This window comes from Homarus americanus, unplaced genomic scaffold (assembly GCF_018991925.1).
Source record: "Homarus americanus isolate GMGI-L3 unplaced genomic scaffold, GMGI_Hamer_2.0 scaffold53233, whole genome shotgun sequence".
In the NCBI taxonomy this organism is placed as follows: domain Eukaryota; kingdom Metazoa; phylum Arthropoda; class Malacostraca; order Decapoda; family Nephropidae; genus Homarus; species Homarus americanus.
Window position 1 is genome coordinate 5,104,963 of NW_024751660.1, and position 23,146 is coordinate 5,128,108.

General features: G+C 38.8%; 1 protein-coding gene across 1 annotated transcript; it reads left to right on the plus strand.

Moving 5' to 3' along the window:
* Nucleotides 1-1,681: 1,681 nt before the first annotated feature.
* LOC121854794 (probable tubulin polyglutamylase ttll-15) lies at nt 1,682-22,184 on the plus strand. Its single transcript, XM_042349579.1, has 5 exons — nt 1,682-1,833; nt 14,119-14,326; nt 16,413-16,989; nt 17,190-17,358; nt 19,626-22,184. The coding sequence occupies exons 2-5, from the start codon at nt 14,143-14,145 to the stop codon at nt 20,259-20,261; spliced, it is 1,566 nt and encodes a 521-aa protein (XP_042205513.1). The 5' UTR covers nt 1,682-1,833; nt 14,119-14,142; the 3' UTR covers nt 20,262-22,184.
* The last annotated feature ends 962 nt before the right edge of the window (nt 22,185-23,146 follow it).

A 23,146-nucleotide genomic window follows, 5' to 3' on the forward strand; every position in this document is an offset into this window, starting at 1 on the left:
GAGTGTGACACACAGCATTAATGGACCCCATAAAAGCCTTCGATAAAGTTCGGCATCAGTACGTTTACTAACTGTGCTGTTGCCACTAGGTGACTAGAGCAACACAGCATTGGATTTTATCCTTACTACACGAAATAAGCAGAGTAATGTAAAGGGATTCTGGTGAGACTGAATACCAGCATTAAGCGGCATTACACAAGGGAGTGTGCGAGGTTCGGTCCCCTTTTATCGTATACAGGAATAACAATTACAGTACAGTACTTACCAGATAGTATGTGTGTGTTTGTTGACAATACGACGATGTTCGAATGTACTGTACAGTCTGTTCAAGGCCAATTTCGGCTTCCTTTATAATTAAACAAACTCCAGAACTGGTCAGTTGTATGGCAGCTCCGCCACTATCTGGATATTATGTATGTAAGGTGATGGCTATTCGCAGGACAAGAAGAAAGCCACCCAGCGTATTACACGTAGGATAAAAATAAGCTAATTGATTTGACGAGCCTTGAGAAAAGAGTTGGGTGTGGTAGACAACATGCCGTTTAAAGATCACAAGAGCACATGTAATACATATTACAGGTGAACTGGATGATGGGCCAGAGCTGGCCGTCACTCACCTACTGTAGATGTAGTGATAACAGAAGGTCAGTTATTATATTAAATCTGAAATAAAAACCTGAAAAAGCAGAATATTTACATAAACGGAATATGTGATAAGCTAAGGGTTTATACATTAATGTCCAGCACTTACACTACAGCTTACAATATCACGTTGTTTTTAGATACAACCAATACTGTAATCGGGTACAAGACAACCTCCCGTTGTATGTTATGATATTATAGATGGTCACAACGTTAGATGTGTTAACTCGAGAGACGACGTGACAAACACCGGGCAGACCACATGGGGGTAAAGCCACTACACCAATCGGTTTAATGCTGATAGTGTTACACCAACAGTGGTGCTCGCTTACATCTCACTAATGCGTGCCAGGTTCTATCCCAGCTTGGTTTGGATGTAAGACGAGTGATTTTTGGCGCGACCGAATAAAACATCATATGCAGCTTCATGTACTGTATTTAAACTGGACTACCCCGACCGGCTAATAAGACAGAGAACGGAGAAAACAAATAAAAAGAAAGTCCAGAATGCACATAATTAGGGCCGTCCGAGAAACGTCTATACCAAATGCGTCACGTGATCTATGACGTCAGGTTCATCCCCTTTATAGACAAACGTTTTCTTGCCTTGCACAGTAGTCGGAGGCTCGTAAAAACAGTTTTCCCGTTACGGATGTTCGTCGTCCCCGTTAATTTAACCCCATAATACCTTACTGGCCCTGACAGTTCCTCTCTACCGGGTGTATGAGAGGTGAGCTTTTCTGATAACCTATTATAAGGGTTATTTTTCCGTAGCATATTGCAAGACTCCATCATAGCCTATGGTGATGATTCACCACCACTCCCAGACGTAAGATTCATACTTCAACCATAATTTCACCCAACAATTCTCCATTAGTATTAAGGATATCACAAAAAAGAAAGAAATATTTATATTTACAGTACTTTTTAAATTTGCTTTTATTTTATGAATGTCTAAATTAATTAACCTGCCTGTGTTGTTATGCCGTACGACTTGTGGAATTGAATAAGGGAGGCAACGCGGGCGCCATGTGAGTGACGTTTTGGTGTGTGTTGGTGCAGGGTGTGGACCTTTAAATCCTTTAAATTCACATTATATTTTGATGTTTGGCCAGCTGAGAAATCTTCCTTTTAACCCGCCGTCGTAAAGATCTCCAAGAAATTTCTCTGCCCCTTTCCATTATACTTCAGGTTCGTAAAATGATTACCAATGCAGTTAATGTAAAGTAATTTCCTCTTCAGCAATGAAAAAGGATTTTATGTAGGGAAAATTCCGGTTAGCCTTCGACGACCGACACTTTCATTACTTTGGCATTCATCATTAGCCAGATTTATTCAAGGTACAGATACAAAGTTAGGTGTAAAATTTATGTTCCAAGAATTATTTACTGTACGACAAGGAATGTGGAACGGCATATGGGAACGGGTTAGCCTGCTTAACTCCACCCCCCCCCCCCCAGTACACTGTCACTGACCCTCTACACTTCTCGACAACGTGGAGCTCCTGTTAATGCCTTTTAGACAGACTGTGATAAGTTTAGAATGATAAGGGCATGTTATGTTTGACAAGTTAATGATATCGAAGGCAGTTTATTGCGATATAACATCGGTGACAGTCTATTGCAGTATCGGCGAGTTGGCAATATCGGTGACTCTATCTGTGACAATATCGGTGAGTGTGACAATATCGTTGACTGTACGTCATATTATCAGTGACAGTCTGACATAATATCGGTGAGTATGTCATATCAGTGACAGTGTATGACAGGTTTAAAATATCAGTGACACACATGGTTGATGACAAGTCTAGAGTATCGATGTAACACGCGAACTTGGAATCTCAGAGTTACGGCGGAAATCACTCTGACTCGGCTCATCCTGCTCCAACTGTAGTGGTTTATATTTTGGTTTAGTTGTGGTGTACGCTACCATACAAGGTTTACCCCTTAACCTACCTGGACTACTAGTGTTACGGACTACCGGGACTGACCTCCCCGAAAAAGTGTTTCATTTAAGCATCCAGTTCCTGATGGTCATGCTTAGTGGTTCGTTTCCACAAGTCATAGTTCAGTGATGGTGTCGAGTTGCCGAAGGCGTGAAGGCCACAGACGAATAATAAAGACTAAAACTTATAATAATAAAAAAAAGAGACAATATTGGGAATGGCAAACACACAAACATGCATAAAGTCCATACATACTGTTTGTAAACGTACATAAAATGCCTATGCAATCACACATAAAACATACAGTCCACTCACAATACAGTCACATATTTTTCTAATGATATCTTGAGCCAGACTGACAACATTCGGTCTGATCACTACTTGTAAAGCGATGACACACGGACATGTACCGAACATATGAGATTAGTGATTCAGTCCACCGCCCGTCACCCTGCTGACAGGAACTAGAATCGTGTAATCTGAGCGAATTCGTTGGAAATAAAAAACTAGCTGCTGCACCATACTATGTAAATATCAAAACTGCACCGTGTGGGTATTATGATTAAAGAAAAAAAAATTATCCCCTAACAATGCAAAAAAAAAAAAAGAATCATTTTCCACATTTTCTCCAAACATATACTACTTACACTAGCCCGCCATGGCAGACTCACTATAGACTCGTCTCTCCTAAGTGAACGATTCAGAAAGGCCAACACATGTTTTAAAAAACTGTTAAAATGGATTTATTTTGCCAAAGCGGTTATCCACCAGGGCAACATTTCAGGATTCAGCCTTTTGTTTCAGGAAATATAAGTCTCCTTTGCTGCTTAATCTCCTGTTAGATCTGCTTAGGTTTGGTTACGAATATATTGTATGTGTAGAAAATTAAATAAAATTTATTTATATTCATTATTTATGTCTTATCCTATAACCGTATGTTTATTCTACCGTATAAATTTACGGTACAGTGGCAGGAAAATATACCGTACGTGAATGTATTGAAACCACTAACTTAAAGTGTTTTTGGAAAGTGTATAATTTACTCATGTCATATAATTATACTGTGAACACGTTTACAATATATATAATTTTATACTGTGAACACGTTTAAAAAATATAATGTAGAATTTGGAACGAATTGTTCTTACTGTAAAAGTTTTGAATCAGGATTGACGGGCTGTCAGGTTTTACCCCAACGGCTTGTTTCGGTCTTGTAGTGCACATGCTGGCTTAGTTGACAGTTGTTAGTTTGGTTGGGGCTTTTACAATCGATGCCCTTTTTAAGGACTATAATTATGGTGGTGTGCACGTGTACTCGCCGGACGTTCGTGTATTGACCCGACCAGTGTGCTCAAGTGGACTCAGGGCTCTCACGCAGCTGTACCATCAGTAATTATTCAGCAGGATATATTCACCCATCACGCAAGGCTCTCGACTTAGAAACATGTTGGAAGCTAGTGGGTTGGTAAGGCAATTCTCAGGAAAAAATGCCGTTTGAAGGGTGGTGCCAATGTTTCAGTTATTGTGTAGCTATGTACAGTGTCGTTCAAGATTCCTCGAACACTGCTGGAGACTGTACCTAATAATACTTTCGGATTTGTGAATTTTTCTTTGTTGTTTCTCACGGTATACTTTTTACCAACTAGCCTTGTCAGTGTACAGTATAAATATTATGGGTGTAGTTTTTATTGTTTCTTACAGGCAATACACGTTTGTATGTACAGTATATGATCATCAGTAGTGTGCAGTATGCAATATATATGTGGGAATACTTCAAGCTTATATATCGGAGTTTCATCTACACGAAGCCTATTCTACTCTAAGGATTTATTTTGAAATTTGTAATAATTACTGGGGAGTCAATTACCGGAGTAATAATGACCGTGGAGTGTCAGTTACCCATATAGTAATGACTGGGGAGTGTCAGTTACCCATATAGTAATGACTGGGGAGTGTCAGTTACCCATATAGTAATGACTGGGGAGTGTCAGTTACCCATATAGTAATGACTGGGGAGTGTCAATCACTCGTGTAGTAATGATTGAGGAGTGTTAGTTACCCGTGTAGCAATGACTGGGGTGTGAAAATTACTCAAATAAAAAAAACTAACTTTCTCGTTGGCTACCACATCTAGTAAAGGTAGTGGCTCCTCCTGGAGGGAAGAAAACCTGTACCTAGGTCAGGATTTTCACCCGTTTTTGCTGATCATATTCCCCAGACCTATTATAAAGGTTAACATTGTTTTGGCAAATACAACTTCAACACGTATATTGTTCAACAGGGCTGGTACCATGGGGAAGTACGTCCTCTTTTTTCACGAATTCGCAGAGCAGGAGACTGAGCCCTTGTGTGTGTGTGTGTAATGTGGTCGCGTCCTTGACAGCTTGGAGAAGTACTCGAGGCTTCTGATCGTCATGTTCTACAACCTTAATTCCTTATCTGTTTTCCATGGATGTATTTTAATGCTGAATTAGGTTTAGTCACTGTTATAAATTTTCCTGTAATATATACTTCTGTAGGTGTATTTATTGAGTTAAGTAAACAGTTTCTTGTCCTTGTGTTTATGATGAATATGGGGACTCCTAGAATTTGGGGGGGAAAGTATTTTAACACGTTTGCACAAGTTATTCAGTGTAGCACAGTGAATTATTTTAGGCATCATCTTGTATTGATTTACTGTCTTTATTTTCCCACATTGTGTTTCCGAAAATCTTTGTATTGTCCTCAGATTCGATTAGATATATATTATGTTGTTGATTACAGAAAGAATAGCCCCTAAAATGAATCCTTCTGGTACTTCGCCCAGAACGTTTTTTCCTAGTCTGGTTCTTTTCATGTTTAGAAACCACTCGATTTCCATTCCTGCTTCAAGAACCCTTCTCGAGAGTGGAATGTCGTTTAGTTTCTGTTATGTGAAAACTAGTTTAAAATAATAAAGTTATTTGTTTGTTATCTGCTGTATCTTGGTAGTTTCCGCCATTTTGAGGGCCCACAGGTGTCTCGTCTCTGCTGTGTTTCGTAAATGTATCAAATTACTCGAGATATTGTCCAATTTCGTGAACCAGCTTTTGCAGGGAGTCCGGTGCTCTAGTTTTCTGGGTAATCACCTTAAGAGATTTTTTTGTGTGATATCGTGTTAGTACTGCATATTCTTTTGCGTTTCGGTGTGTAAGGTAAAGGTGACGTTTTCTTTCAGTGTCTGTTGACATGTCATCGAAGTTAACTTAAACAACTTCTTTCTTTTCTTACTGTGTACACATTTTCGTTAATTGTGTTCATGATATTTTTAAAACTTCTGCCACACTTCCTCATAAACCTTTTTTTTTCTTGAACATAATCTATTCTATGGCAGTGATTCGGATGCTGCAATTTTGAGTCAATGCGTGTGTGTTTTTGATGATGCAAAGTCTGTTCTGTAGGTAACAGCTTCTACCAATTTATTTTTAATATATGGTAGCAAGTCCGTGTTGTTGTGCCCCTATTGAGGAACATCTTGCCTTGGCAGTGTCCATCCGTTCGTCTTCTTTTGTACAGTTTGTGGGATGTTTTTACACACGTCATTGCTGGCCTGTATTAAGTTCTCTTTTTGGTGAGTGCGGCTGAGATGTGAACTCAGTTATTCAAACAATTAGAAATGGTTTCAAATACTAAATGCTAAATATTTTCATAGGTTGTTGGAAAGGGAGAGTTATTGCACTTATTTACTGCTTGTTCGTCTTAAAATTTACACAAGTAATGATGATTGGAAATTACACAAGTATCAATAATGGAAGTGGGAATGGCAGTGCTGGTTGCTTCACGTACAACCCATCTTTATTATAGATTTTATTAAGCATTTTAAGGATTAATTACAATGGCGAAACTGGATTTTATCTTCCCACAGCGACGCAAGAGACATGTCCGGTATGCAAAGAAAACTAGTTATATTATATAACATAGCGAGAGTATCGTATACCGCTGTACGTGATAAGAATAGTGCAGGCAGTGAACCTTAATCTATTCTACCCTGATCAAGATGTTGTTCAATGGCTTTATATTTTTCCTCATACGGGAGATTTGAGGACTCGGCTATGTCTCTTTCATGCTGCGGCAACGTGATGATGACCAAATAGCGTTGAAATTACAGTAATCGTATACCCCTCACATCCACAGAAATAGGCAGTGCTCTATAGCTGGCAACACACCGCAGGGTACGAATGTGAAAATTATAAGGCGTTATTGTTCTGACCTACCCTGTATCTCCCAATGTAATCTACGGTACTTTAGGTTTGGTTGGAAAGCTAAATGTTTACTTTGTAAGTTTTGTTTATGCATTCTTTATCGTCTCTCAGCAGTGAAGCCACTTCCAATAAAATAACGCACGAAGCTTTTAGAATCGTGATTTAGGAATGCATGTCCATGATTGAATGGGTGGAGTGTACGATAACTTCGTCACCCGTTTATGATTGCTCGGTGTTGCATAACTGTGGTAGTAATTAAATTTCTGTTGACTTTATGTTTTGTTAGATATATATTTTGAGTGGTAGAGAATAGGATAATGTTAGTGGGGGTGTTAAGAAGAGGGAAGTAACCTTGTCAGGATATTGATGTTTGGTAATAGTCTTGATTGATCGAGTAAGTAGAGGCACAGAACAGGTATCTACAGGAAGCAAGTGCAGCGTGTTTAATAACGCTGTAAGAAGAAGCATCTGAAAGGAAACACAATAACAAAGGTATCGTATACAACAAAACAAATACAAATTCTAAGTATCGTACACTAGTAAAATATTGTTTCACTCGTAGGCTAGCTGCTGTCGTACTTCACAGGGATAAATATGTTTTTTTATTCTGGTTTTATGACGATAAATGGCATTTAGGAATTATAGTATGAAATATGTAATGCAGTATATAGTTTGAATAAATGTAACCTTCAGTAATATAATTTTAAATTACGTTAAGATATAAAGTCAGGTACGGTAATTTTCTTGTGTTGAAGTGATCATATATCCTATAAACAAGTGCATTAACACCTGTGTAGTGACGCTATCATCAAGATGATATACACGTAGTCACGTAGTTATGGTTATGCTTTAGAAATTAATTTTATTCCTAAAAGCTACTTATCGTAGTTATATAATCGGTAATGTAGATTCATTGACTGATAAATTAGAAGCTCAGCGGTGCCAACACACTGTAAGAATGGACTAGGGTGTATCGAACAAATATCATCTAGGAGTCGACTTCTCTTTTATTATCTACATTGAACGAAATTTCAATACAGACCTAAATGACGAAATGTAATAATTATCAAGTTGAACAAAGCCTCTAGGGATTAATGCTGACGCAGAGATTGAGATAAGGTCCTTTTGTCAGACTGCACGTGTGTGTGTATGTGGTGTGTGAGGACATGCACCAACCATACAGTTTTGTCGTTAGACCAGAACACAATTTATGCAGCTTTTGTGAACGAGTAAGGTCAATGTATTGTTTGTATACTCCCTCCCCATCATGATGCTATTGTTAGCCCTGCGACCCCTTCCAGCTGAGTATTGTTTGTTGAGCGCGCTTGCCAGGGCTGTACGTGGAGTGACGGCAAGGAGAGCCTTCACATAGTTTCGATTTGTGTCCGCTGTACGCCTTAACACGGTACAGTACTGTAGTCTCAAAGAGGTTTCCATGGATATCTTTGAAACTTAATATATGATTGGTGTATTTTTAAATTTTCGGAAAATTTAAAATTTCCAAACTAATAAAAAGCCACCAAAAGTGCTCCTTTTCATTATTATTATTATTATTATTATTATTATTATTACTATTATTATTATTATTATTTAGCGGTAGGTTCACAATTCATAACCACTAGTTATTATGTCAAGAACTCAAAAAAATTTAAAATAAAGATACTGTAATTACTTTCCTTTCGCATCGCAGCAACTATATTTTCGATTTGTTAATATAGATAAAAAATAACTAATTAGTACGGTCAGGTGTTGAATATTGAAAAATTATTATTTGATAGTAAGTCAATTTTAAAACAAAGTCGAGGAATTGTCTTATAGAGCGTCGCCGCCTCCCTCTTTATGACGTGTTTTAAGGTAGAGTGCGGTACCTTTTATTTGTTACGGTACAATAATAATTTTATATTTATTACATTGAAAAACCTAAAGAGTACTAGTTCATGAATTGCAAAATCCACTTAACGCTAGGTTCACGTAACACCAGGTTTCGTACCCTGCTATAAATTAGGTCCCAACTGAAGATGGTAAAATGTATCAAAATGGCTCACTTCAGTGATGATACGAATAAATGAATAAATGGGCAAAAATGAGGTTGAGTTTACACTATGACAACTTTAGATAGATGTCTCCTATATCCCTGGGTGAAGTGGGGAGAGTAGAAGGGGTGAAAAAACATGAATATATTTGAAAATTCGACCTTGGACACTCGACAAATCGCGGGTTATTACTGTGCTCAAGGTCGTCAGCTGATTCCTATAATTATTGTCAACATCAGCTGATTCTTGTTATTGTTATCTACATCAGCTGATTCTTGTTGTTATTATTGTCTGCATGAGCTTATTCTTGTTATTATCTACATCAGCTGATCCGTGTTGTTATTGTCCACGACTGCGCGTCTGTGTTATGATCCACATTAGTTAATAGTTGTCTCTGACAGCTGGTGGCCGGGACGACAGGCACCAGCTGAGCGAGTCATTACCGTACCTCTTTATCACATTCCGTTCTTTGCCAGCTGTCCAGCTCGTTTGCTCTGCTTTTGTGTTCTAGTTTTTTACCACACACACACACACACGGATCACGTGAAGAATCTCCACCCTAGCTTATTTCACCTGAGGGGTTTTGGTTAGGTTTGGTTAGGGTGAGTAATCTTTAGGTGAAATAAGCTGGGTGAAGGTTCTTCAGGTGATCCCGCTTGTTGTCTCTTTCTCGGATAGGTATCGTGTGGGCTTGTTATTTTTGCCTGGTGACTTTCTAGGCATTTCGCTTTCATACCGGCTTCTTTTCTTGTTGGCTCACTCGCCCTTCAGGCGCGCGCCGTTGACTGAATTGCCAGGAAAATTAAGATGGATATTAGCGCGCTGACACTGATCATTGTTTACTGCTCCGGTGTAAGGTATGAAAAAGAGATAAGTTTGGGGATATTTTTCTACAGCTGTTAGAAACGCCACACATACACACACATACACATACTACTACTACTACTACTACTTTGCTGTCACTCGGAATCTAGTATGATGATCATCTAGCTATGATACATTGATACGAGTTATTAAGGATGTCACCTTCGTTGGTGAGCTCTGAGGTGACTAGAGAGGCCGATTTAGGCTTGCTGTGCAGGACCGTGTGTCTGTGTTTGTGTATAATAATACTAATAAATTAATAATAATATTAAACAGTTTATTGAAAAGTACATCAGTCAAGCTGAAAATATATAATGGACTAAATGACTCACAGTATTAGGTATAGGGGAATTGGGGATAAATGGCTTAACAAACGATTTAAGTACAATTTTTAGACATGGAGTGAAAATACTGGTTGTCTATAAATAACTGACGGTGTTGTAGAGGATCTCATGTGGTTGTGTGTGTGTGTGCTGTGCGCGCGTTTGTGGGGTGCGTGCGAAAGGGGGTTTAAGGAAAGTTGGTAAACAAGATTAATCAGAGTCTCCTTTCCGCCAATTTCAGTTAACACATTTGGCCAGGATGGTTACGAAACTGCTGCCAGAGGCCACGGGTCTTTATTTTAGCGAGTGTCTCATCTTGGCATGGTTTTTATTTTCACGAAACTCATGTTCTTGGGGTGAAAAGTTCATACAGTATTTTTTTTTCTGGGAGTTCCTATTTATGTAATATACTTATTTTCACTTGTTAGTGTTATAATTTCCAAGGTAGTGCAGCGAAGCAAAATAATGACCGAAAAGTGGCGAAAATGATTGTTATACATTAAATTGCAGATGTGTTCCGGTGTGTACTGTAATGCTTATATGTGTGATTGTATGTGTATTTGTGATTACAAGTGTTGTCTATGTGTCTTGATTTATATACCTATGCAGGTATATATTATATTTATTAAAAAAATTCTTCGCCTGCTTGGTTTTATGTACGTTTTAACTGTACAGTATTTATGAATTATAAAACATTGTTTCCAGGAGGCTGCGTTATATCGTACATTTTTCGAGGGTGTTGAACTTAAATGGGAGAACCGCTCATTGGTCTACATTTATGATGATATCCAAGTTTGGTTCATATGTGTTCATATATATTGTGTGTGTGTGTGTGTGTGTAGATCCACAATGAAGATGTGGATAAGATAAATCTTGATAAAATCACACAGGGAAAAGGGAAACAATGGAGCACCTTAGCTTTCGTCTTTATTCAAGACATCTTTCCGTTACACACACCACCACAGAACGTTCATTCAGGCATTTTAATAGTTTGTTTTGATCCATTCAGGTATTTACTCGAACCCCCAGGAAATCTTTGGCTTATCCAGCTACTGTATTCCCATTATTACTATCATTAGTCTCTCGGGACAGTTTTGTCTGTAAATAAATAAATCACTTGGTGTCGTGAGTCTAGATCCTGCCTGGAGTTGTTTTCTGCGGTACATCTGTTGTTCACCATCTGGAGTTAGTTGTCACAGACCCATGGTTAAATGCCCAGAAACTAACACTTAAGAAGTTTGTACATAAGACTATTTTCTGGCTGTAGAACAGTGCTCCGAGACAAACTGCCTTTCACTAATTTCATTTTTTGTTTGTAGAATGATGTTCCGAGACATTCCCTTTCGCTAATTAAATATTTACTACCATGTGCTCTGATGCAGGACCGTCTTGATCGACAAGATTCCTGGACAGATTTTGTACGTTTAAGATTTGTGGAGTTACTGACACTGGTCGACTGGGCGTGGGGTGTTGATGCGTTGTGATTATTTTCTCTCGGCGTTGGGGCAGACAGGCTTTCTTATTCTCCCCAAGCCACCATTATTCTTCTCTGAGGGCAAGTGAGGCACGCTAGGAGCAACCCACGACATAGATCATTCATGCGCATTACTAGTCACGGTCGAGTTCATGTTTAATCTCGAAACCATTTTTTTTTTTTTTATTATTTTCTCGAAACCATTCAGTCAGTTTGCATTGTTGCCTGTTAGAAGCGTTCGTACATCACCATTTATAGGGAGCATTTTATTTGGGAACTTTTGATACTTCCGATCAAAGGACTTAGTAAATGGGAGAGTACAGATCCACCAATCAAAAAATAATAAATAAATAAAATATATATATTACTGGTGGGAAAAGTACCAATCAGACGCAAACATACAAATATCTTCAATAGGGGATCAAGATCAACTTTTGCTTATTTCATGTGTCAGGGATGGAAATTAGGCTATAGTTCAGTGGGAGAATGATGGAACCTGGAAAAAAATCCCTTAGAAATGATTTTGGAATTATTATGCGTAAAACTGTACTGATTCTCTTTTGGGAATTTTTTTTTACAAGGGTTTGAAATAACCTTCCAGGGCTATTTTTTTTATTTCGGTCAAGTGAATTAGGGCCATGACCTTGCCTGTATGCAATGTTATGTCGTCAAAACGTCAGATTTGTCATGAGTGACCATGACAGGTCCAGTGTTGTTGCAGGATTCACGTACACACTTTAATTCACTTTAATTTTCCGTCATGCCTGTACCTCTGGTTAGGCTCCCACGACTTTTTAAAGAACTCAAATGAGTTGTTCGATCACAAGGTCAGTCCAGAGTCCAGCCCAGAGCCCCTCACTCCTTCGCACTGTATGATAGCCTTCCTCGACAAATTTCTTATGCAGTCATGGACGAAGATGGGAGCTTCTGCATCATTTAGAGATAGATATGAGCACTTTTAGGATAATGTATATATTGTACCCTGTTACAGCAAAGAGTTTGAGCAACTTACCAATGGCTGATGAGCTCCTTTATCACTCTGATGTACTTTGAATATTGTATCCACAGTTTTGCTGTGCATGATTGTGTGGTCAGTAATATTTTCTTGCTCTCTGCAGCATCATTCAGTGAAACAAGCACTGAGGATTCAGTAATGTCATCTGATAGGATGCTGAGATCTAGGCCACCATTCATGAGTTGATCTAGTTCCTTCACTTGTTCTTTGTACAGCACATGTGAACCTTGTACATCGATAGAACTGTGCTTTTGAACTACTGCAATAGCTGTTTCAGTACAGTATCCCCATCTACGTTTTCAGTGGTACTATCTTCGCTTCCAGAGGATTCTTATGGAATCACTATGGCAAACAATTTTGTTGTGAGAGCCATCTCTCTGAGATAGAATCCTCGGAGAGCATGGGCATTGGGTTTACAACTCATCATATGGGTATAACAGCATTTGGGCCATACTTTTTACTTTTATCCTCTTCGCCACTGATTGGCTCATTAGCCGCATGGGCGGTTGGTCACGTCTCTGTCACACACACTGTTGGCAAGTACTGGGCATGCACTGGCTCCTGAATGTATCTGAACCTGCTCCAGTGTTGGTCAAGTCTGGTCTTGAAGCAGCTCACACTCGGTGCTGCCACAACACACTCTGGCAGGTTGTTCCAAGAGTTCACAACTCTCACTCTGAAAAAGTTTGGCCTCACAGTTTTCTGGATTTGGCAGCTCCAGGTATGGGCACTCGAGTGAGTATTGTCCTTTGAGATGTTCATACACCTGAATTAAGTCACCCCTTGTCCGTTTGTAGCATAAGCTTGGTAGTTGCAGGCGCTCTAATCTCTCTGGATAGCTGAGGTGCCAAAATGCAGGCACCAGAGGGGGTGACAGTACAGTACTCCAGACGGGGAAGCACCTCACTCTTGAAGATTGTTACGAGGGACGGACCTAATAATTTAGTTGCTTGATTCACCTTCTTCTCACAATGACCCGAGAACTTCAGTTCATTGTCAACATACACACCTAGGTCCTTTTCGCATTGTCTCTATTAATGCAGTTTCTTCGTCCTGTTGTGACATACACCTCCTTACCGTTGGTACGTCTCAGGTGCAGCCTCATACACTTCATGACATTGAATCGTAGCAGCCATTTCTTTGACCATTCTTGAAGTTCACAGAGATCTTTCTGCAACTCTTCACAGTCTGTTTGGTTCTTAATTTCCCTAAATAACTTGGCATCGTCCGCAAACATTTGTATGGAGGAGTGTCTAGCTTCTGGCATATCATTTGTGAAACAAACAAACAAACAAACAACACTGGGTCCAATACACTGCCCTGTGGTACCCCGCTTGTCTCTGAGATTATGTCTTGTTTAAACCCTTGTGTATGGTTTCTCCTCTGAGCTGAATAAAATCATCTGGAAGTAGCCAAATAAAATATTGTATTAATTATTTAAAAAAATTGGAGTGTTCTTAAATTTAAATTCTAGTAACAATTCAATTTAATATTCTTGACATTATTATATGATTTAAATTAATACAGATCATTTAAATGCTAGTGATTTTTTATAAAACTAAATAATAACAAATTAACTAAATCCCAGATATTTGTTTTCAGGAATGGTGTAGTGTACGTACAGTAATGGGTACAGCTGCAGGCGGTGGGATGGGTGTTGGAGCAGCCAGCACATCCATCTCAAGGCGACAAATGAGGTTTCTCCTGGCTGTGGTGGTTGTATTGGTATTTGGAACCATGCTTACAGCCCTCAATGTGTATGAACTACATAGCCTGACCCGCGAACACTGGAGTAGAGAACACGTCCATGGTGTGTATTTGAGATGAAGATGCTGAGAATATTGTAGGGGGTTTGTTTATGGCAGTCAATGGATGCAAAGAGTCATTGTGGTTTAGATGTCTAGATGTTGGTAGACAAGAAGGGGAAATTTTGTATTGATAATGTTGAAGTATGATCTACAGGAGGTGAATAAGTATTACTTTATGAAAATATGGAGGTGAGGGATGTTCCATAGCCAAAGTGTGGCCTGGTGTCAGTCAACTGGGCTTGTCAGCTTATCTCGCTCAGGTTAAGGTAGGATTGGTATGTCTCTTCCTGTTTGTCTGGATATTAGTCTACCATCCGAGTCTTTCTGACAAGCTTGTGAGGATGTAGTTGTACTCAGATCACTTGCTAACATTAGATATACTGTAATATGGTAACAAGCTGGTGTTGGTTGGTTATATGGTACAGTACTTCAGTGTTAGTTATTGTTGGTTCCAGATTTTGTGGTAAATCTGTTGAGATCTACTCATACAATGATGTACTACTAAGTCAAATCAGATATTAAAATAAGCAGATGGAGATGTAAAATGCAGTAGTACAGTTCAAATATATACTCATTATAATACAGTGAAAGTGGGTCCCAAAGGCCAGACAGCTTGTTGGGGACAGTGTGGAAGCAGCACACTGTATACTAAGGAGGCAGTATTCCCAGCATTGTACTCAACTATAGTTCTTTCACTTCCTCAACTATTAAAGATTGGCATTCATTTACTGCTGGATGGACTTGGAGTGTCCTGAAATTGAAGCAGCAAGCCTTAGTACAGTATTGGAGATGAGTACAGTACAGTCTTGTATTACTGTACATAGAAAATAAAATAAAATACACATTTGCAGAATATTGTGGTTTGTGTGTATTAGCCCCCCATTCAAAAATCCAGATCTGCCACTGACTTCAATGATACTGTATTTAGGAAATGTGGCAAATTAGTATACTGTACTGTACATGTAATACAATATTGAAAATAACCACCACTTCATCCCACCACCAACATTCAGACGTTTATGAAAATACATATACTGTAGGCTACTGTATACATAGCTAAGTACAGGACCTGTACCTCAGTGAATATATAAATATTGTACTGTACATACTATTAATAAAAAGGTCGATGATACACAGCAAGAAAATACTACTACAGAAAGTATTAAGAATGGTTCAGGTGATAACTGCTGGCACTCAGGCTCCTCACTTACCAAGATAGCCCCTCAAAGATTTTTATTCAGTCAATGGAGTTGGTAGGCAGTCACCCCATTAGAAGTCAGCCTCAAGCTTAGAGAGACTACAGTATTGATGCAGAAAGGTGCCACCGAACTGTGTTGGAATTAAAATTATGAATAACCTAAAAGAAAATGTTGTGACAGCACCAAGTGTGAGCTCATATAAGAGCAGATTTGACCAAACACTGTTACATGTTCAGGTACATTGAAGAGCCTGTAGATGCCCTGTACAGTGCTTGCCAACAATGAGTAACACAACAGACTGCTCATTTGACAAGTGGTGAAGTGGATAAGTAAGTAAGTATTACAGAAAGTTTGTTACTAATGTGTGTTCTGGATGAAGGCATTAAACCTGTGTATCCATATTGTTGTCTACTTTTTAGGCAATAATTGGTACTGATTGGGGCAGGCTAGTGACACTACACCACATACTCAAAGTTATAGTGTATAATTAAACATGACATTTTAGATCTGTAGATATATGAATAACCAAATCCTTCTCTTCCATCTCTGCTGCAATATATATTGACCTCATGGTATAGACTGCTTTAGGGATATGTTTACCAGACTGTAATGTTTTGCATTTGTCTGTATTTACCATTTGAAGGAGTGAGGCCATATTTCAGACCAAGCCTTCATTTGCTCCATTTCCTATTTTAGTTCTTCTGTGTCATATTGATTGTTTACCTTGTAATATATTATGGTGTCATTCATTCCGTTGGTTTTTCTTTTCACTTTGGTCCATTATCATTCAGGAACTGTTGTAGGTTAAGTACAATACAGTACAATATTACATTTAAACAGTGCCCAGTAAATGATGAACTTTATAATCATTATCATATTCCTTTTGCAGGTGAAGCAGTGGCAGAGGCACGAGGGGCAAGTCACTATGCGCGGCCTGTTGCCTGGGTCCGTGGCTCAAACAAGGGCACAGGTTATCTGACACATGTTACCAATGTTTTACACCGGCTGGGCTATGACCTGGCAGAGGATGGAGAAGACTGGAATGTTTTATGGTCACATAATTATCCCTTCAGGGAACTCAAGCAGATGATGACTCATCTCAAGCCTCACCAAAGAGTTAACCACTTCCCTGGCTCAGGCTTCATAACTAATAAAGTCAATCTTGCTGTTTCTGGACTGCCCTTCATTCCCAGAGCCTTTAGGATGCCAGCAGAAAAATCTAATCTACTTGAATATGCCAAACAGAACCCAGATATGATGTTTGTGCAAAAGTCCAACAACCATCGTGGGATTAAAATTGAGAAGCTGGATGCCTTAGACTTAGGAGCTGAGGGATCTTTTGTTCAAGAATTTGTCCACAACCCAATCCTTGTTGATGGGTACAAATTTGACATTGGCGTGTACACCATAATTACATCAATACAGCCACTCAGGGTCTACATCTATGAGGGAGATGTACTCTTTAGGTAAGGTAACCATGATGATAATGCAATACTGTATAAGATTCCATTGAAGAGCCCCAGGGAGGGAGTGATATTCTGTAGGTTGCAATCTTTATGAAAAAATAGATTTTTGGCAAGTGAAAAATTCATAATTCCTTTATTATGAAAAACTTGGATAGATAACCAAACAAATATAAAACTGATACCCAGTTTAACATTTTCAGGTTTTGTCCTGAAAAGTATCATCCATTTGACCCGGAGGTTCGTGATAAGTATGTGGTTGGTGATGACTACTTGCCAACGTGGAAAGTTCCATCATTACAACAGTACTACAAAGATTATGGTTTTGGCATGAAGCGATCATTTGATGCATGGCTCAGAGCTCAAGATAAGGTTGGTGACACTTTCACTTACACAGTTTTCTCAGGAAATTTTTTATCTTAGCCAGATAAGGAGTTGATAATCTTTACTTGTACAGTGCAGTTGACAATGTGATTTAGGTATACAGGTACTGTACATGGGCCTACTTAAGCTATGCACACCTGTATATCTACATATACAGTACCAGTAAATACAGTGCTTCCCCCAAGTACGTGGTTAATTGGTGCCAACATAGAGGAGCGTGCCTGGGAACCTTGTACTTGGGTACTATAAACTATTGGGAAAAACTGGTCTTTCAAAGCACTTTGTTAAATATGTGTACCTTAGTTATACCTGTATAAGGTCAATAATAAAACAGAAATAAGTCCTTAAATAAGAACAATAAACACTTTCTTGCCATTGTCCAGCCAGTCTATTATCTCCTTGCACGACAAGGTCATTGACTTCACTCTTCTGCCTGGCTGGGCAGGTGCTGGAGTCCCAACAGCAGTAGGTGGGGTAGCCATGGTAGCTGTAACAGCCAAAAACACTTAAAAAATACAGGAAAAAACAAGCCACTGTAGTGTCTTGAGGAGAGGAGGACTGAGACTGGCGTCGGCATTGTTGGTGATGTCACAGCCAGGAAGTGATGTCCTCATCTCTTATTGGTTGGTAGTGGCCACTCAGCCAATCAACAGCCAGCTCATTTGCTCACTTCCTCTTTATCTCCCTCGCCCGCGTACTTGGGACCCCCGTGTACTTTGGAATTTGGGTTGCATGATATTGATGTGTGTATTTGGGTTCAGTGCAGTTAAATCCACTTACTTGGGGGCGCTGTACTTTCTACTGCCCATTAAGGCTGGGACTGGAGGGCTGGCTGATACTGTATTGAAGCAGATGAGGTAAGAGTTTGTAAATGTTAATCACTGTACAGTACTGTTGTTTAAACCTGTGTATTATGAACTATATACAGTACGTAATACAAAAGCTAACCTGCATTAAATAAACAGTAAATGTAGTAGATAGTAAATTAAATAAATATGGTGATATAAACTATATTAAATATGGTAAATATACCTATACATTGTATATGCATATTTGATTGTGATAAAATATAATCACTATATGAACCAGAAGCAGTAAATACTGATGCATTATTCAGTCCATGGCTGAAATATATATATATATATATATATATATATATATATATATATATATATATATATTCAACACTACATTTGACCCACTAATGATACACCTCCGGTGTATCTAAAGCACCATAGGCTGCTGGAAATTTAAATTAAACAAATATTAAATGTAAATTAAATGTGAAAGAGCCTTAATTTTGAGCAACATATTACTGTACACATTTTGTACTCAATTGTACTACACTAAAGGACTAAAGTTTTTATTTATTGTGCAAACTATGTGATGTTTATACTCAAATTATTTGCTATCTTGCTAGGATTTCAGTAATGCAAGTTATATTCTTCTAAGCCTAAAACTACCTTCACCCTGGCTGGGAGGGAGGGTAGTTAGTACTTTCCAGCCTTGTACTTTACCTGATATTTTAGCAGAAGCAGTCACTCTGAAATTGGAAGATGCAGAGATACTTGATAGTCATACTTACAGTATTAGGTTGTTGGATAGTTCAGTGTCCACTGTACTACCCTTTATTAGCTGATGAAGTAGCCTAGATAATTACCCCTTGTGTATGGGTTCCCCCTCTGAGCTAAATAAAATTTTCTGGCATTAACCAAATGAAATATTCAAAGTGATGTATTGTAGTGAAAGGATTAGTGGAGATAATCTACTGACCCCTTGTGTTTGGACGGGTCCTCCTCTGAGCTGAATTAATAGTCTACCAGAAAGCGTTGTGACGGCACCGAGTGTGAGCTCTTTCAAGACCAGACTTGACCAACACTGGAGTGGGTTCAGATAGATTCAGGAGCCAGTGCATGCCTATTACTTGCCAACAGTGCATAATAGAGACGTGACCAATCGCCCAAGCGGCTAACGAGCCGATCAGTGGTGAAGAGGATAAAAGTAAATAAGATATTAAAAGTGGTGTCTCATAGTGAAGGTGTTAGGGTACCTTAAAAGTTTAACAGCACATCACATTAATTACCAACATGATGTCATCACATGAAGAATGTGTCAAGTAGCATGAGTTGCATTGTAATTACTTCAAAATTAGATTGTCATGAAAGAATCCTCTAATTATAACACTTTGTGAATAGATAGCCTAATAAATTTTTGCTTTCATAAATGATCTTATGTAATGTACCTCTTCTCTACAGGACCCTGAGGTAATATGGGACTCTGTGCGAGATGCCATTCGCAATGTGTTTTATGGTAAAGAGACAGCACTGATACAGGCCACATCTCACTACCCCGACTCATCCAATTTTTTTGAGATGATGCGATTTGACTTTGTCATTGATGACCAGCTCAAGGTTCACTTAATGGAGGCAAATATGTCTCCCAACCTGTCATCAGCTCACTTCAAGGAAAACCGTCTCCTGTATGAACAAGTGGTATACAATCTGCTTTGTCTGGTTGGTGTGGGTCGCGCTATACACTCCAGCAGCCTGGCTTCACGTTCAACCGATGAGTATGAAATGCAGGTTGCCCACAAGGACTTGGTAGTATTTCCTGACCACTGTGCCACAAATTGTCGTAATGGTGGTAATGACTGTAACAAAGTTGAGTGTCAGCTATGTCTGCCATGCCTCTCAAAAGAACAACTGGCTTACTTTTCTCGTGCTTACCTAGAGCACCAGCAAAGAGGGGCCTGCCGTCGTGTTGTGCCTCAGCCAATTGATCCAGATCATGCTCATGATGCTGCTAATATGAGTGGTCTTACTGCAGAAAATACTCTAATGATGGAATGGTTCCGGGGACAGTGCCTTTATGATAGAACATTTTGCTCATAGTTGCTAGATATAAAAAATCACAATACAGTTGTCACAACATGTACAAAAGTTAAAGTGTACTGTATACTTAAGGCAGCTGTTTGAAAATGGGTAATTTTGTTGGCAGTGACTTCTGTAAGTGTTACTTTTTTTATTTAAGAGTGATGACTTGCCTTGACAATCAAGGCTTGCAGATGTTTATTGTGGAGCATATACTGTAGTTGAGGTACTGTGAGGAGTATTCAGTACAGGTATCCCTCCTTTAACGTTCAAGCACTTAGCGATATAAAAATTTTAACACCCGTTCTTGTCTAACGATTGGTCAAAATTCAGTTTAGCGATGTTCGACCCACTGGGAGGGAAGTCAGAAAACTGGAATTACTGTGTTCCAAGTGTGCATCATTACGATACAGTACTCTAATGTGGCTTATAAATAAAGGAAATATATAAAACTATAAAATGAGAAAAATGAAGAGCATATGGGTGTGTATGTGTGGGAGGTGAATGTATGTATTGAGGCAGTGAGCTGAAATTGCGACCAGCCACACTCTCATTCCCCTCCATGTGACGTCACAGCATATGTACTGTATTTGGAAAATTCCGGAAAATTCTAGGGATGGGGTTGGTTTTTATCTGGGTTTGAGAGATGAAAATCAGGCGCATTTTCCAGTACCGTACTCGGAAAATTCAGGGGATGGGGGATATTTTACCGGGTTCAAGAGATGATGTAAAGTGCAATTTCTGGAACTTGCGAGAATATTTTTCCTTTACCTGGAATCACATTGTATTTTAACCCTTAAATCCCGGGTGATGTTCCTCTATGTTCACTAAGGCGACCCTGAGTGACATTCCTCAATGTTCTTAATGTTCGTGGCATACTTTGAGTGTCCAGGCGGGACGAAATACTTTGTAAGGGATTTATTTACTTGGCAACTCAACTTGCATGTAATCTTTGTCTCAAGTCTAGTGGTCCAGTTACCTACCAGCTATCATGATGGATGCACGTCCTTTGATGTCTCATGACTTGCCTCGCCCCTCGACAGTTATTCATCAAGAGTTGCTTGATTAGAGTGGCATTGATATAGCATTGGGTGACGAAGAAAGTGATGAGGAGGAAACAGACCCAGATGATGTAGAGTTTGTTGAGGCAGCTAGCGGTGAGGATATTGATACAGACAATGCGCTCACTCCCTCCTCCCACCTCGCCAGTTTGCTTGGAGTGACTGCACTAATTTTATGCCTGAAATACCAGTTTTCAACTGTGAATTTAAAAAAATGTTTTTTTGCCAAAATAGGCCCACGTAAGGGGTGTGGCGGCGGGTCTTACATTACCTGGGGCATAAAAGTTAACTGACAAAAAATAGTATATTGTGCCTCTGAATGTGTTTTTATTATTTTTGGATTCAAAAGTAAATATGCAGTGTATTTGAGCAGAATGATGGTGCTAATTATTTATAATTTGTCTTTATTTTTTGCATAGTAATTAATATTTCTACTGTACTTAAAAGTGTACTCTGCTTGAGAGTACTTGTGGGGTGTAGGTTGATTTGGTGAATGCCTAAGTCATGAAATTATAGGCAATAATGAATAGAAAATTTTTCCTCTGGATTATGGGGATAATTTATTTTCAATTTTTTCATGCCTTAGTCTTTTATAAAAATTTTAGTTCTTTACAGCTGAATTATGCATTAGATTTTAAAGTACAGTAAAGTGATGAACTCCTTGAAATAGACAATTACAGTATACCAGGGGAAGATCCATGGGGGTCCGGACCCCCCCCCCCCACCCCTTTTCGTCATAAAATTAAAATACTTTTTTTGATACAATACAGTACTGTACTGTATTGTATTCAAGCATTTTTGTATTGTAAAAAGTAATTACTACTGACTTCAGAATATATCCTAATATCAAGTGCACTTGATTTCAAAATGGCCTCACAATACACACCCCAGAGCTGGGTGGGCTCACTATACTTTCCATGTTCCCCACCCACAACTTCTTGGACCCCCTGATATTCCTGGATCCACTTCTGTATACTGTACAGTATTTAGATCACACTGGAGTTGTTTCACATTATTTTGACAAGATCAGAGTTATAAGAAATCAATAGATCAGACAATACTGATATGCGAGAGATGTTCAACAGCACAAGTGTTAAAAATATTCATAGGAACTTAATGGTATTGCACTTGTTGAAAGGCTTGCAATGGTATTCCTATAAAATATACAGTATATTGCTTTCCTTTAAAAAATAATTATTCTAATACGTACAACGCTTTCCTTTTCAAAATATTGGATGACAATTGTGTGAATGATATAAAGTATCTTTGGAGATGAAATATATAAAAAAAAAATGTGGATTTGATTTTCTGAATTCATCATTCTCACATTCACAACTTTGCGTACCCGGTAAGGCAATATGTAAAAGATATCGGATAGTACATTATATAATTTTACAGTCTTAGTGTATATCTTCTGCTTCACTAAGTATGTCTACCTCACCCAACTTGATGAAAAATATCTAATGAGGCAGTTTAGGATATATTTTTTAGGAGTATCAGCCAGCTCTGTGAATACCAAACACTGCTGTATTCACTTGCTTTACCAGCTTGTGTTGGCAGCCATTGACCAGTTCTCGGTTACTCTTGATATTCAATAATCATTTAAGATATTGTGTTACTTGTTCGTGGAGTTGGGAGTTCCGAGGTCACATGGCAGTATTGTCATTGGGAGCTTTACTCTGCAAGTCTCTCAGTTTTCTTCAACTCTTACCCTTAAATCTTCAGCCCTCACCCTTAAATCTTCAACCCTCACCCTTAAATCTTCAACCCTCACCCTTAAATCTTCAACCCTCACCCTTAAATCTTCAGCCCTCACCCTTAAATCTTCAGCCCTCACCCTTAAAT